The sequence below is a fragment of the Bacillus rossius genome, chromosome 15 (genome assembly GCF_032445375.1).
Source record: "Bacillus rossius redtenbacheri isolate Brsri chromosome 15, Brsri_v3, whole genome shotgun sequence".
NCBI classification, from domain to species: Eukaryota; Metazoa; Arthropoda; class Insecta; order Phasmatodea; family Bacillidae; genus Bacillus; species Bacillus rossius.
In genome coordinates, this window is record NC_086342.1 from 42,545,895 (window position 1) to 42,558,787 (window position 12,893).

General features: G+C 39.4%; 2 protein-coding genes across 3 annotated transcripts in view; one reads left to right on the plus strand and one right to left on the minus strand.

Annotated features, from left to right (window-relative positions):
* Positions 1 to 12,893, minus strand: part of LOC134539496 (rab3 GTPase-activating protein catalytic subunit) — a 161,007-nt gene that overhangs the window by 41,083 nt on the left and 107,031 nt on the right. The window lies entirely within an intron of this gene.
* LOC134539498 (leucine-rich repeat and fibronectin type III domain-containing protein 1-like protein) overlaps positions 6,338 to 12,893 on the plus strand; it is a 74,951-nt gene continuing 68,395 nt past the window's right edge. The window contains exon 1 of the mRNA XM_063381574.1: positions 6,338 to 6,476. Within this exon, the coding sequence (XP_063237644.1) occupies positions 6,462 to 6,476 (15 nt within the window). The 5' untranslated portion in view covers positions 6,338 to 6,461. The remainder of the gene's footprint in view (positions 6,477 to 12,893) is intronic.

Genomic DNA, 12,893 nt, shown 5'->3' on the forward strand with positions numbered 1-12,893 from the left:
CCTCCCCTTTAGGCGTGCTTTTTCTACCCCCCACCTTTTTTACCAGAGACGAAGGAGTGGAGAAGGAGGGGGAAAGAGTGTAGAAGAGGGGTGATGAAGTAGGGGGAAGGAACTCAGTATACGGGGTGTTCACCCAAGATGAGTTAAAGGAAGGGGGAAAAGAGGGGTCGAGGGGAGAGAAATTTGGGGTTAGAAACTCAGGGAGATGGAGAGGAAAGGAGGGGGTAAGGAGGGGAAGGGGAAAGGAATGGGAGGGTAAGTAGGGGGAGGGTAAAGGATGGTAGTGGTAAGGATAGGGTGGGGTAAGGAAGGGAGAAATGTTAATTAGGGGGAGGGGTAAGGATGGAGAGGGTAAAGGAGGGGGAGGGGTGAGGGGTAAGGAGCGGGTTGTAAAAGGATGGCGAGGGGTAAGGAGGGGAGGACTAAGGAGGGGAGGTAAAATGAAGGCGAGGGATTAAGGAGTGGGAACTAAAATATGGGGAGAGATAGGAAGGGGTAAAGAGGGGGAGGTAAAATGAAGGGGAAGTAAAAGGAAGGGGAGGGGAAGGGAGGGGGAAAGTGGTGAAAGGAGTAAGAAAGAAGGGGAGGAACTTAGTGTCCAAGACCCGAAGAAGCGGGCGCATTTGAAAAGTTGCGGCTCCATTCTTACTGATGGCTGAAGAGAAAATTAAGTCTACATTTAATTAATTATCAAAGTATCTATATAAGATTTCGAAACCACCCTTTTCTACATTTCCCACCAATTAAAGTATAGTATTGATACTTCATAAGATCTTACACACTAAAGGAGGGAAATTACTGTAATATGATTCAATTAAAAAAATTTTTATTGAACATTGATATTTTAAAAACTACCCCATCTACATTTTTCACCCCTTTAAGGAGAATTTTTCATTCCTTGCTGAAATTTTTCTCACTTGATGTCAAAAAAATTATTTAAAATACTGTAGAACCTACCTTTTTTCCCGGCTACATGATGTTTAGGAACAACTACTCCCATTTTACTTTACTACCTTTTAAAGCAGTTTTTTTTGCTCTCCCAGGTGAAATTTTGAAATTTTCTCTGGCTTCTCCCCTCCCCTCTAATTACCCTTTTATACCCCTTGAATAACAATTTGGGCAACTCTTGATGAAATTCGGCACAATTGGCATTAGAATTAAGATGTCAGGCTAGTTTAAAATAAAATATTTTATTCCCTTTACTCTCCATGTACTCAGTCACAGAGCACATTATTTTCAGTAGTTTAATATTGGGTTGTGAGTAATATAATCACAAAGATTATTTACTTTTCTAATTTATTCACATGCCGGTTATACAAGTCATTCATAGAATGTATCCCGAATCTTAGTTCTTCAAGAATGAAGGATATATCATTCGTGTCAGTATAGTTTTCTGTATATAATAAAACTATCACACGTTTCAGACGAACCACCATAACGTTTAGCTTATTTCCACGATCTATAATAGATATTTGGAACTGCTTCCAACATTATTGTAAATATTTTTAGAATTTCTAGATTCTTCATCTATATCAAAGATCACCGCATAGGACAGTCCACGCGTTTTTCTCATATTACAGGCGGGCCTACTATAGCTGGATACTTAAATAAGACGATTTATGGATAGCATCGGAAGAAAAGGCACAGTATTTACGTTGTAATTTATGTATTATTCTTTTCGTGCTTTCGTTTGGCAGGGAAAGTTTGAGTAACCGAGCCCTGCCGCCTCTTAAATCGCCACTTGCCTAGAACATGCTGTACTATTGCAAGGACTGGTTCTGTGTTCGCCTCAGCAGGCGCCAGCAGAGACCATGCTCGCCGGGGCAAGTGGGCTGCGGTAAGTGGCCACGCACCACGCATCATGCTCCGCCAATCAGGCCGCGGCGACACCTGCGGCCCCGGAGCGCGCATCACGGCGCTCCACGGCGCAGCAGCCTTGGCGCAGTTCTCACGCGACACTCCACTGGAGACATGCTCCAGGTCCTGGCGGCCATATTGGTCACCGTGGCCACGCACTCTGCCCTCGTCGTATGTTATTGAAAGTTAAATACTACATCATGATTGCTTGGCTTCTGGGTTGTAGGTAGATAACTGCTCCCTGATGATGACGACTGCAATGTCGACCGAAATGTTTCGCTTGAATAATCTAACATTATAACAAAATTAATAAAATATATAACGTCATTCACAAAATGGATTCCTCAATTTGTGTCTCAGCGAGAACGCAACTAAAAACATCGATCATACTTCATTGTGATGAATTTAAAAGACTTCCTGAATTTCTAGCTTAAAAATTGCGAAATTTCAAAATGGCGACCGTATCGAAAAGTGCAAGTTTTTTTTCTAGAAATCAAGATGGTATCCATAACGAAAATCAAAAAATTTCTGGAATCCAAAACGACGGGCATAACGAAAATTGCAATGTTTCGAGAATCCGAGATGGCGGCCATAACGAAAAGTGCAACGTTTCTAGAATCAAAGATGGCGACCATAACGAAAAGGGAAATGTTAGGTAGTGGGGCACTCGATGTAAAGATGGCTGAATCCAAGATTGTTGTCTCCAAGATGGCCTTCGGGGCCAAATATTAGGGTCAAATATCAAAGGTCAAGTTTAAAGGTTAAGTTAAATGGTCTAAGTCAAAGATCTGGGTCAGTCAAGATGGCTGCCGTGATGTCACAATCCAAGATGGCGGTCGGTTCACTGGCTCCTGAGCCTTAAGCCTGTCCTCGGAGCTCCTTTTTTACACTACTAAGGTCCTTCCTTCTGCGCCGTATAGGACCTGGACATGTCCTCGTGAGCAGCGGGTACCAGGACTGTACTGCAACCCACGCAGTCAACTCCAGGGTCTCCGGTCTCCAGGAACTAATGCTGTGTCTTATTTGGAGAATATTTAGATTCTCCCTTGCGTAGATCAGGTCACGACGAAAATGTCTTCGAAGTAAGATGTTGGACGCGTGGATTCTACTTCTTCCAAATTATTACTTCCGGCTAAATCGTAGAAATCTTGCCACTTTCAATCAAATTCAATACAATTATAGAAATAATTAAATTTAAAAAAAAATCTTTTAACGGGATTAATATTTTGTTTTGCCAGAATTTCTGGTTAAATTCCACAGACGGTTTCCTCTTCAAATAAAGCTTACAAATCTTTCACGAATATAAGTTTCTAGACTCTTCTTTACACATATCTAGCGTATAACTCGTCTGGAAAAGAACTAATTTACAATCGAAGATTCCGCTGTTTGGTTCCATCAAACGACGACTCATTTGTTCTAATTAAAACAAAAACGGTTCTATCCTACTTGGAAGTATCAAAACGAAAACGACAAACCATAAGATCCGTTACAAATTCGTATACTTTAATAAATTTAGAGAATAAAGTTAAAACCAAATAATTTTTTAACGTATTGACACTTCGTGGAAATATCTACCATCACTGCAGATCAGCTACAACACGTTTCACAGCTCTGAAATAGTCACCATTATGAAAATATCACATTTTTTAAAAACATCAATTTTGTGACAATTGAAGTAGCTTGGCTTCTGGGTTGCAGCCATGTCCTTGGCAAATAATTCACCAACGTTTCGGTCGACATTGCAGTCACCATCATCAGGGAGCAGTTACAATCAATATACACTTCGTCGTTGTCTAACGTATTTTCTCGTGTTTATTGGTATTGCTGGAATTTAATATTGCACTAAACCCAATTATGAACAGCATGGCAGGTATAAAAATCCGACGGAACCGTACATATCTCTATAATGCACCGGAAGACGACACGGTACAAGACGCAAGGGCACAAAGTCTCATCGCTACAAGAGTGAAGGCGAGCCGGTTGCACGGACAGGGAAGGCCCTGTAACACACGTCATGCACAATGCTCGTGTCCCGCGGGAACCCCGCTCTGCCGTGGTTCCAGCGCGTCTCTGCCTGCCTCGCCCGCCGACATTCCGGCCCACCCGGTGGCCTGGGGGACGTGTCGGCGGGCCAGAAGAGTCTGTACAGCATAAACTCTCCAAGAATAACTGAGCCCTTGACTCCAACAGCCAGTTTTTAACTACAAATATGTTATATTTTTTAAGTTTAGTTTCCGCGATGTCGCTGTGGAGATCGTGGCAAATAACCACGAGAATAACTGAAATTTCAAATAAAATTCTTAATATAAGACTATGTGGAACAAAAGTGTCGGTTGTGAGGTGACTGTGCATGGACGTGTGTTCGTGATCGGGCAGGAGGGAGTGTGACGTCACACTGCAGACTGCAGCGACCTCGGGACTGTGCTTGTTTGTTTACACTCGGCGGCGCCTCAGCAGGTCGTGTTGTGTCTTCTCCTGTTCGCGGCAGTCCAAGCACCGCGCGCGGTCGCTACGTGGTCCCTACGAGGTCGCTACGTGGTCGCTACGTGGTCGCTACGAGGTCGCTACGTGGTCGCTACGTGGTCGCTGCGTGGTCGCTACGTGGTCGCTGCGTGGTCGCTACGTGGTCGCTACGTGGTCGCTACGTGGTCGCTACGTGGTCGCTACGTGGTCGCTACGAGGTCGCTACGAGGTCGCTACGTGGTCGCTACGTGGTCGCTGCGTGGTCGCTACGTGGTCGCTGCGTGGTCGCTACGTGGTCGCTACGTGGTGCAGTCACTTCATGCTCAGAGGTTCAAAGTCTACCATGCGTAATTGACGTTTATAATAAGGTGATTTTATGTACAGAACGCCAAGCCGACAACAGTTAATAGGCCTGTAAATTACGGTTATGCATAAAAAAAAAGCAAAATTCAAAAAGTTTCTAGTTTTCGAGTTATAGGCATTTATTTCAAATGTTATTAAATCTTTCTTTGTCTGCACAAAATCATTAATTAATGCGACTGTAAAAACTTTTGCTACGAAATTATAAATAACACTACTATTGATAACATTTCAAAATAAAATCAAACATGCGATACTTTTAGCGAAAACAACTAATTGTAAGACGTATGCGGCAAAAAGTTTTTATCGGATAAAATTTGACTGGTCATACTAAATATATGCTTTGCTAACTTAACAAGTTATTTGAAAATATGGCTAATCAAAGAAAAAAAATTGCCAAGTTAGCGAAGTGATTTTTTTTACAGTGTGAATAGACAAAGTTATCCGTTTAAAAACTGTTGCCACATAAGACATGCAAAGAATTTCTTTTCCCCCAAAAGTATAGTATGTTTACTTATATTTTGTATTATTATCAATAGTAGGCTTCATTATTATTGTGTAGCCTACACACACACACACACACACACACACACACACACAGTATCTAATAATTTGATGCAGAGCGTTGTTTAAATTCTGAAGGGGGGAAAAATGCCCATAACTCGAAAACTTCAACATAGAAGTTTGTTTTGTTATTTAAATTCAGATCCGTGATCAACTGACTCATCAACATTTCCTAACTTCCCCCGCGAGTTCCCGAGATCAGGAGCGAGCCCAGCAGAGAGAGACATAAGCAGAGCATGACCGACAGAGGCAGATACACTGTAGAGTGAGACCTACAGGAGATACACGACTAGGAGTAGGCCAAAAAAGGGGTAAATGATCATGAACAAGCATGACAGAGTGATACATGAATACATGAACTGGAGAGATCATGACAGAGGGAGATACATGAGCATGAGCGAGCCTGACATGAACAGGCGCGAGACTGACAAAGAGAGATGTAAGAGCAAAGAAATATCCCGAAATAGGGAGAACATGAACATGAGCAAGCCTGGCAGATGGAGAAACATGTGCATGAGCAAGCCTGACAGGTATATATGAGCAGGAGCGAACTCGAAAGAGTTGCTTGGTAATGAGCGAGACTGATAGAAAGAGAAACATGAGTATGAGCGTGCCCGGCAGTAGGATACATGATTAGGAGTGAGCCAGGGAGAAACATGAGCGTGAAAGAGCCTGACAGAGGGATACATGAGCAGAGGCGAGCCTGACAGGGATACATCAGCTGGAGTTAGCCTGACAGAGGGATACATGAGCAGGAGCGAGATGACTGCAGCCAGGACGCAGTGATTAGCAGTGCTGCAAGCACACAGTGTATGTGCCATGACGTGGCTGCTAGCAATGCAGCTTCAAGCCTTACGTGTATTCGGGAGTAGTCTGGATTAGTCACAACTGCAAGTGGGTCTCATGGGAAAGCGTGTACGCCTTATCACGCAGGGTTGCAGCCATGCAGATCATGGTCTGGGTGGGGATTGATGCCATGTGGAACTCCCTAGACTATAGTAAGTCGAGACACAGGGTCCATTCATGATGGGCGGCGGGCGGGAGGGGGAAGTGGGGGCTGGAGGGGAGGAGGTAGCTGCCAGGTGCCTGGCGGCAGTGCGCGGCGAGCTGCGCGCGCGAGCAGTGGTGTGCGACACTGGAGGACTGGAGGACTGGAGGACTGGAGACTGGAGACTGGAGACCGGAGGCCGGCCATGACCTCCTAGCGGCACTCGGACATGCGCGCTCACCAGGTAACTCGCGTGTGCTCGCGGCCCGTTAGGCCCAGTCACCTTGCACGTGGGGCCTGCCGCCACAGGCGCAGTCATCTTCCTGCTGCATGAGGGGTGCACTGAAGATACCCCGGTGCACGTCATCTGAGGTCCTCAACAACCTCACCTGCCAACCACGCCCCCGCTTCTTTTTATCTTTATACTCCAGATTTTTTTACCTATTTTTAACCATCAAATTTTTTTTTTCAAAGTTATCAAAGTTGTAGCTTATCCCTTGAAAATGCAACAAAGTAAGCATAAACATCTCATTAGTTGCGCCAATCTCGAGCCACGAGGTTTGATTTTGAATTTGCATACTTATTGTCCGCTGAAGAACAAAATTGCACGCTATTTCCATTCACTTTAATATTTAAATTTTTGTGTGGTAAAACATATAAAAAAGTATCTTTTTTTTAACTTTTTATTTTATTTAGGCAACTTTATTTTAAAGACATAATAATTTATGTAAATAAATTATTTTTAGGTTTTTTTATATAAAATAAGTGTTTTAATTTTACAAAGGTTACTTCACTAATAAGTAAAGAAGCTGGGAGTGTAGAAAAGATTAGGTTCTAGAATCATGAAACTGAAACATATATCCTTATGTAGGCATTCATTACTGAAGGATATTACAAATAACAACATCTAAAGGGATGAAATGGAGGTTCAAAATCTAAAAGACATAAACACAAAGTCCAAAAATTGGTACATTAAACTTGCAATATTAAAAAATCTAATTAAAATTTAGTCAACCAATGAGAACTTTTATCTTCAAATGATGAGTTTATGGATCTATTTTCGTATGAAGAAAATTTTTTACATTCTGCAGTGCTATTAAATCTAAACTTTGGGAAAGAATAGTAGAATAATTAATAGTTCAACATATATTTGAAATTTTTATTTAGAAAACAAACCCAATGTTTGTAATGGAACAATATTGTAAAATGGTTCATTTAATTCGAATAATTGTTGATATGTTCTAAGAAATAAATAAATGATTTAAGTTTAGAAAAGTAATATATATTTACATTCGCTTATCTAATATAAAACGTAGCAAAAATTCTTAATATTTTTACTTATTGATTCTGTTTGTAAAACATGCATGATCTAAAAATGAAACATGAATTTCACATGAATTCCTGAGTTTCACATCAGGCGAAGTCGTCAACTGGACATAGCTATGTCTAATCACTTACATCTGGCAGTTTATACCGCGTTCCAGAGGTTGGCTTAGTGGCATACCATGCACCTATAAATTACTGATCCATTGTTATGATTTATTTTAGGTTCAATAAATTCAGTTTTATATAATTCAATGGGTAATTGAAATTTAAAAACAAAGCCTTATCCCTGTTTTTTATGCATTTAATAAAATTATTTTTTAAAAAAATTAGCGCCGATATGTATTGACAAGCGAAGCGTAGATTTATTAATTTAATCACACGTTATTCATAGTCAATTCTTACGATAAAACTGTAGCAGAGTTGTGTTTGCAAAATGAAAAAAAAAAAAAATAATAGGAGCCAATATTTGATAAAATTTAACTTAATAAGAGAAATACACGGCTAAAATAACGTTTTTTTAAATTTTCGTTTGTCTTTCTGTTGATTTGTATCACACAAAAATTATCCAGTGCATTTGGGTGATAATTGACGGCACAATGATAATAAAAGTCGCACAATGATAATAAAAGTCGTAAAGTACCATTTAGGACATTTTTTAATGATTGATGCTTGAAGATTTTGATACTGATGAATGATGCTTGATGATTAATACCGATGAATGATGCTTGAAGATCGATAATAATCAATTATAATTGATTGATGATTGATTATTAATGCTTAATGCTTGATGAGTGATGCTTTGTACTTGAATAACTATTTGAGTAACCAAGCAAACATAAAATACAATTTGTTTATACCATAAAAAATTGATTTATAACATACATTTCATAGGCTTAATAGTAATTATTTTAAAAAATTATCTAAACATATAATATGTTGTTATCTTTCACCACTGTCAACTAGGCAAACTGATAGATAACGCGAAATTCATTTTGAAAAGCACGAGCAGTAAATATCAATTTTGTGTTAAATTTTATGTACAAAACCATTCATACTTATTTTTTTATTGTTTTTAATAATTTATTTGCGAAATGGTATTAACAGTAAAATTTGTTTAAAGTGGCAAAACTAACGGACTGATGTCACTTTGTAATTTGACTTAGGACTTCTAAATATCCTTCGGTTAACTTATTAGGTTATGAATAAACAAATTATAGTAAATTATAATTTCATGTTAAAAAAGGGTGTGTACTTTTGTACGCGCGCTGACAGAGATAATTATTTGGAATGGCTAAATAGAGCATAAAGTTAAAAATGAAAATGAAGAGAGAGCACAGTGTTCTTCCAATTAGAGAAAACCAACAGTGTTAAATGTGACCGACACCTTGTATGTTCTCACACAACTTTCTTAGCTACTAAATTATAGGGTTTCGTGACTTGTGGGTCTAAGCTGCATCAAAAGTGAAAAGTTCGCCACGTTTCAAGCGACACTGCAGTCGCCATCATCAGGACAACAGTCTCCTACTGCGACTATTACCAAGAGCAGACTACCTCTGAGGATGGCAACCTGTATACGAAGAAGACCAAATACCCGAAAAAATTTAGATTAACTGACTTCCCCAGTCTTAACTTCATAAAATAATAGTGAAAATAGACGTGCCGATTATTTTATTTCAATAATTAAGTCCACGTAGACCTAGCAAGGCCCTTTACTGCGATAACGGCACTGCAACAAGAAGATAGGCAACTGTTGATAACAGCATTTATTTCTATTATTGTCAACAACTAAACTTTGAAGCTAGTAAGACTTATCTCAACAACAAACCATCAAAACTTCAAGCATGATATTCCCAGATCCTGCGCTCCATTTAAAACGACTTAATCTCACAGGGCTAGTGCTAGCAGCCTCCCATGTCTCTATCGTACGCCCGTAAAAACCACCTCGAAATACGTTTACAAAGAAGCTCTTTGTGCCAGCTAAGTTATGTTATGCTGAGATGTTCCCGCTGGTACTGTGATGCTCTGGCTTCAGAGAGAGTGATGTCCTGGTGGTCGACTAGGGATAGTCGCCTGGTGTTCCGCGGGTGTCGAGCCACAAAGGTGTCCGAGCGCGAGAGGAGGCCGCCTCTGAGCTCCGAACCAGAGCGTGACTCCACGAGCGATATCCTCCTCACTCCCATTAACACTGCAGTTTCTTTTTAACTGGTCTGGGAGTAGCTGTAACTTTGTATGTTTCATCTCTGCTTTCGCTTCTACAAAAATGTATTGATAGCGAGATACAATTTACGTGAGAAATGTAGATACAAAGAAACCATTCTTATTATTTAGCTGTATTAGAAAATTATAATTAATTTTTTTTTAAACAGGGGCAAGTGTACTAGTATGTGGTCAACACTAACAACGTTTAGAGTAACCATAATGCACATCAGGTGCATTTTATCTTAAGCTTATGATGTACGAATAATCTTTCAAAAATATGTACTAAGAGAGCACACATATAACCACTTCTTAAATAAGTATAGACTTTTTCAAATTATTTATATAATTGTAATTTTGGGTTATTGTCCAAATAACCGGCGCTAAGCCTAGCCAGTCTGGTGCCAAGAAACGATATGTTATGCCCAACCAGTGCTTAGAGGCAGTAAAATTAAGTCCAGTTTTACTAGCTTTTTTTTGTACCAACAGTACAACCATTGAATATAAATAATTGTTATAGAAGTCGCCAAGCCATAATAAAAAAGGTGTGCACTTTTGAAGCTAGTAGGACTGCCCGACACGAGATGGCATTGTAATCGCCTTTTCAAGATGGTGGCGCCACTGTTGTGCGGTGGGCAGGGTTTAAGGTAATATTAAAATGGTTATTAATAAATTCTGATGAATATGATACTAAGGAAGTAATTTTTTTTATTTTAACCTTTGTTTTTACGGTAATAGTTTGTTTCATCAAAATTGTTTGAGCCAAAAGATTCAGACAATCTTAATAATGAATTTGATAGTATATCTATTAAAAAATATATATTACTTTTTTTTTGTCTTTCATCACTTATTTCCACCCCTTGCAGTAATGATTCGTTAAATAAAGTTTACTTCAGATAAAAAAAATTTAACAACGTTAACGAAGTTAAACAGAAATAAATATTAATTCGATAGAGTAAATGGCAGGGAAGTTTTATTTATTTTCTTTCTTCAAGCCCAGGTTTTTTCAACTCCTTGCAGTAATGGTTTGTATTATCAAAACTTGTTTCAGAAAAAACGATTGCGATAAAAATTATAAGTTTTACGAACAATTAGAACGGATTTGACAGTGTAGCTACTAAGGGAGTTATGGATTTTTTGAAATTTTAACCCTTCATTTTTTTCAACCCCTTGCAGCAATTGTTGTTCTATCAAAAATTGCTTGAGACAAAAGTTTTAGACAAAAACTATAAGATTAATACATAATGTGCACAAATTCGATGTTGTGCCTTCGAATGGAGTTATGATTTTTTTTGTCCTCCAACCCTTGTTTATTCAATCCCTTGCAGTTATGGTTGTGGTATCAAAAACCTTTTAAGACAAATTATTTTGGTATTACTGCTACGAGTTATAATACGTTCAAACCGATGTGATATTTTTCCATATTATGGAAGTTACAGCAATTTTTCTGATTTTCAAAAAACCTTCCCGTTTTCTACCCCTTTGGTCGGTTATTGCCCATTAACGAACTTGAGGAGATATTCCATTACAATATTTTATGTATCAGTTTGGAAATGATTTGTAAAAAACTGCGACAGTTATCGCGCCCCTTGTCACTGGACACCGTTTCTGTAGGAACATAATCTGTAGATCTTGTCTGATCAGATATTTGAAAAAATATTTTCACACCACGGCAATTATTTGTGAGTCTATTCAGCAGACATACAAATGACAAATTTCTGGTGTCTGTGATGGGTCTTTCATTTGGTTATTTGAGACATCTTTTTTATGATATCCCTCCTAATATTACAAATCCATATCATGCCACTAAAATATTTTATCTTCGTGCTCTTTATCGTTTTTTTTAACTGTGCATTTTTGTCAGACCAGCATACAAGCGAAATAAAATTGCAGCTTATGAGCTTATCGTCAAACATATCTCAGTCTGTGTGCATTTGATTTAGCAGTATTTTATTTAAACATATAAGTATATAGCAAAATTAATTTGTGTTTAATAAAGCTTTTAAATTTCTACAACAATATTTATTGCGCATTCATCACTCGAGTCAAAGGAGAGATGTAATACGCTGTATTTTTAATAAATTCAAAATTTTACTATATTTAACAAAAAAAATTTGTAAAAATGTAAAAATGACATGTAACAAAGTTCATGACAACCCCAAAACTAAACCATTTTTCAAAGAAAATTATCTGGTAATCGTCATTAAACCTAAATGTTATACCCATCAAATTTATTTCCATAGGTACTTCATAACCTAGTGGGGAAAAAAAAACAAAAAAAAATAAAACAGTACTTGTAAATGCCCTAAGAAACTTCACATCAAAGTTTAGTTTGTTTGGCGCAAGTGATGGAAACACTGGCGGCCTCCAGGTGAGGTCGCCCAGGACCGCCTGCAGCCGGCCGTATGTGGCGCACAGCGGGCAGGTGTAACGGGAGCAGGCTGCAGGAAGCGGGCCGCTAAGGGCGAGCGAGGCACGCGCCGCGCATTCCTCGTCGTCCCTACGAGCCACGTAGCCGCCACTGCCCCCGATCTGCACTGCGGTGACGCGCCGTTCACGTGTTCGCACGAGACTCCCACATGACAGTCAACTAGAACTACTTTCAAAATGCCGAGTGATAGGCCTATATATACACACACACACGCGCGCGCGCGCGCGCGCGAAAAGTATTCATTTTAGGGGGGGGGGGGGGGGGGGGAGACTGTAAAACCATTTTACCCTTTTTAAAACCTGGCCATAATTCTGTTCAACAATACGGCAGTGTTGATTTCTCAGGAGTACCGAACGCGTCGCGTGTAAATCTCCTTGACGCTGAAACTGTGACGTTCTATTGTCATCGCCTGCGTTTTTTGAGGTTATACTTCTTCAGGAGCGTTAGGGCTGAAATTGTTCAGTATGCACCAGAAATGCAATTAAATAACCGCGCATTACCCAACGGAAATCTAACAGGTTGAAAGGCCAATGCGCATGCGTGCAGGGACTGCTATAGTCACGAGCCGAAGTCGTCAATATGGCGAACTCGCTGTGGCAACATGCACCCGTATATATTAACTTTCGCAAACATTGAGAAATGTACTAAGCGTATTCATGTGTCAAAATTAACTTTGTGGTAGTGAAACTACAATAGAATACATTTTGT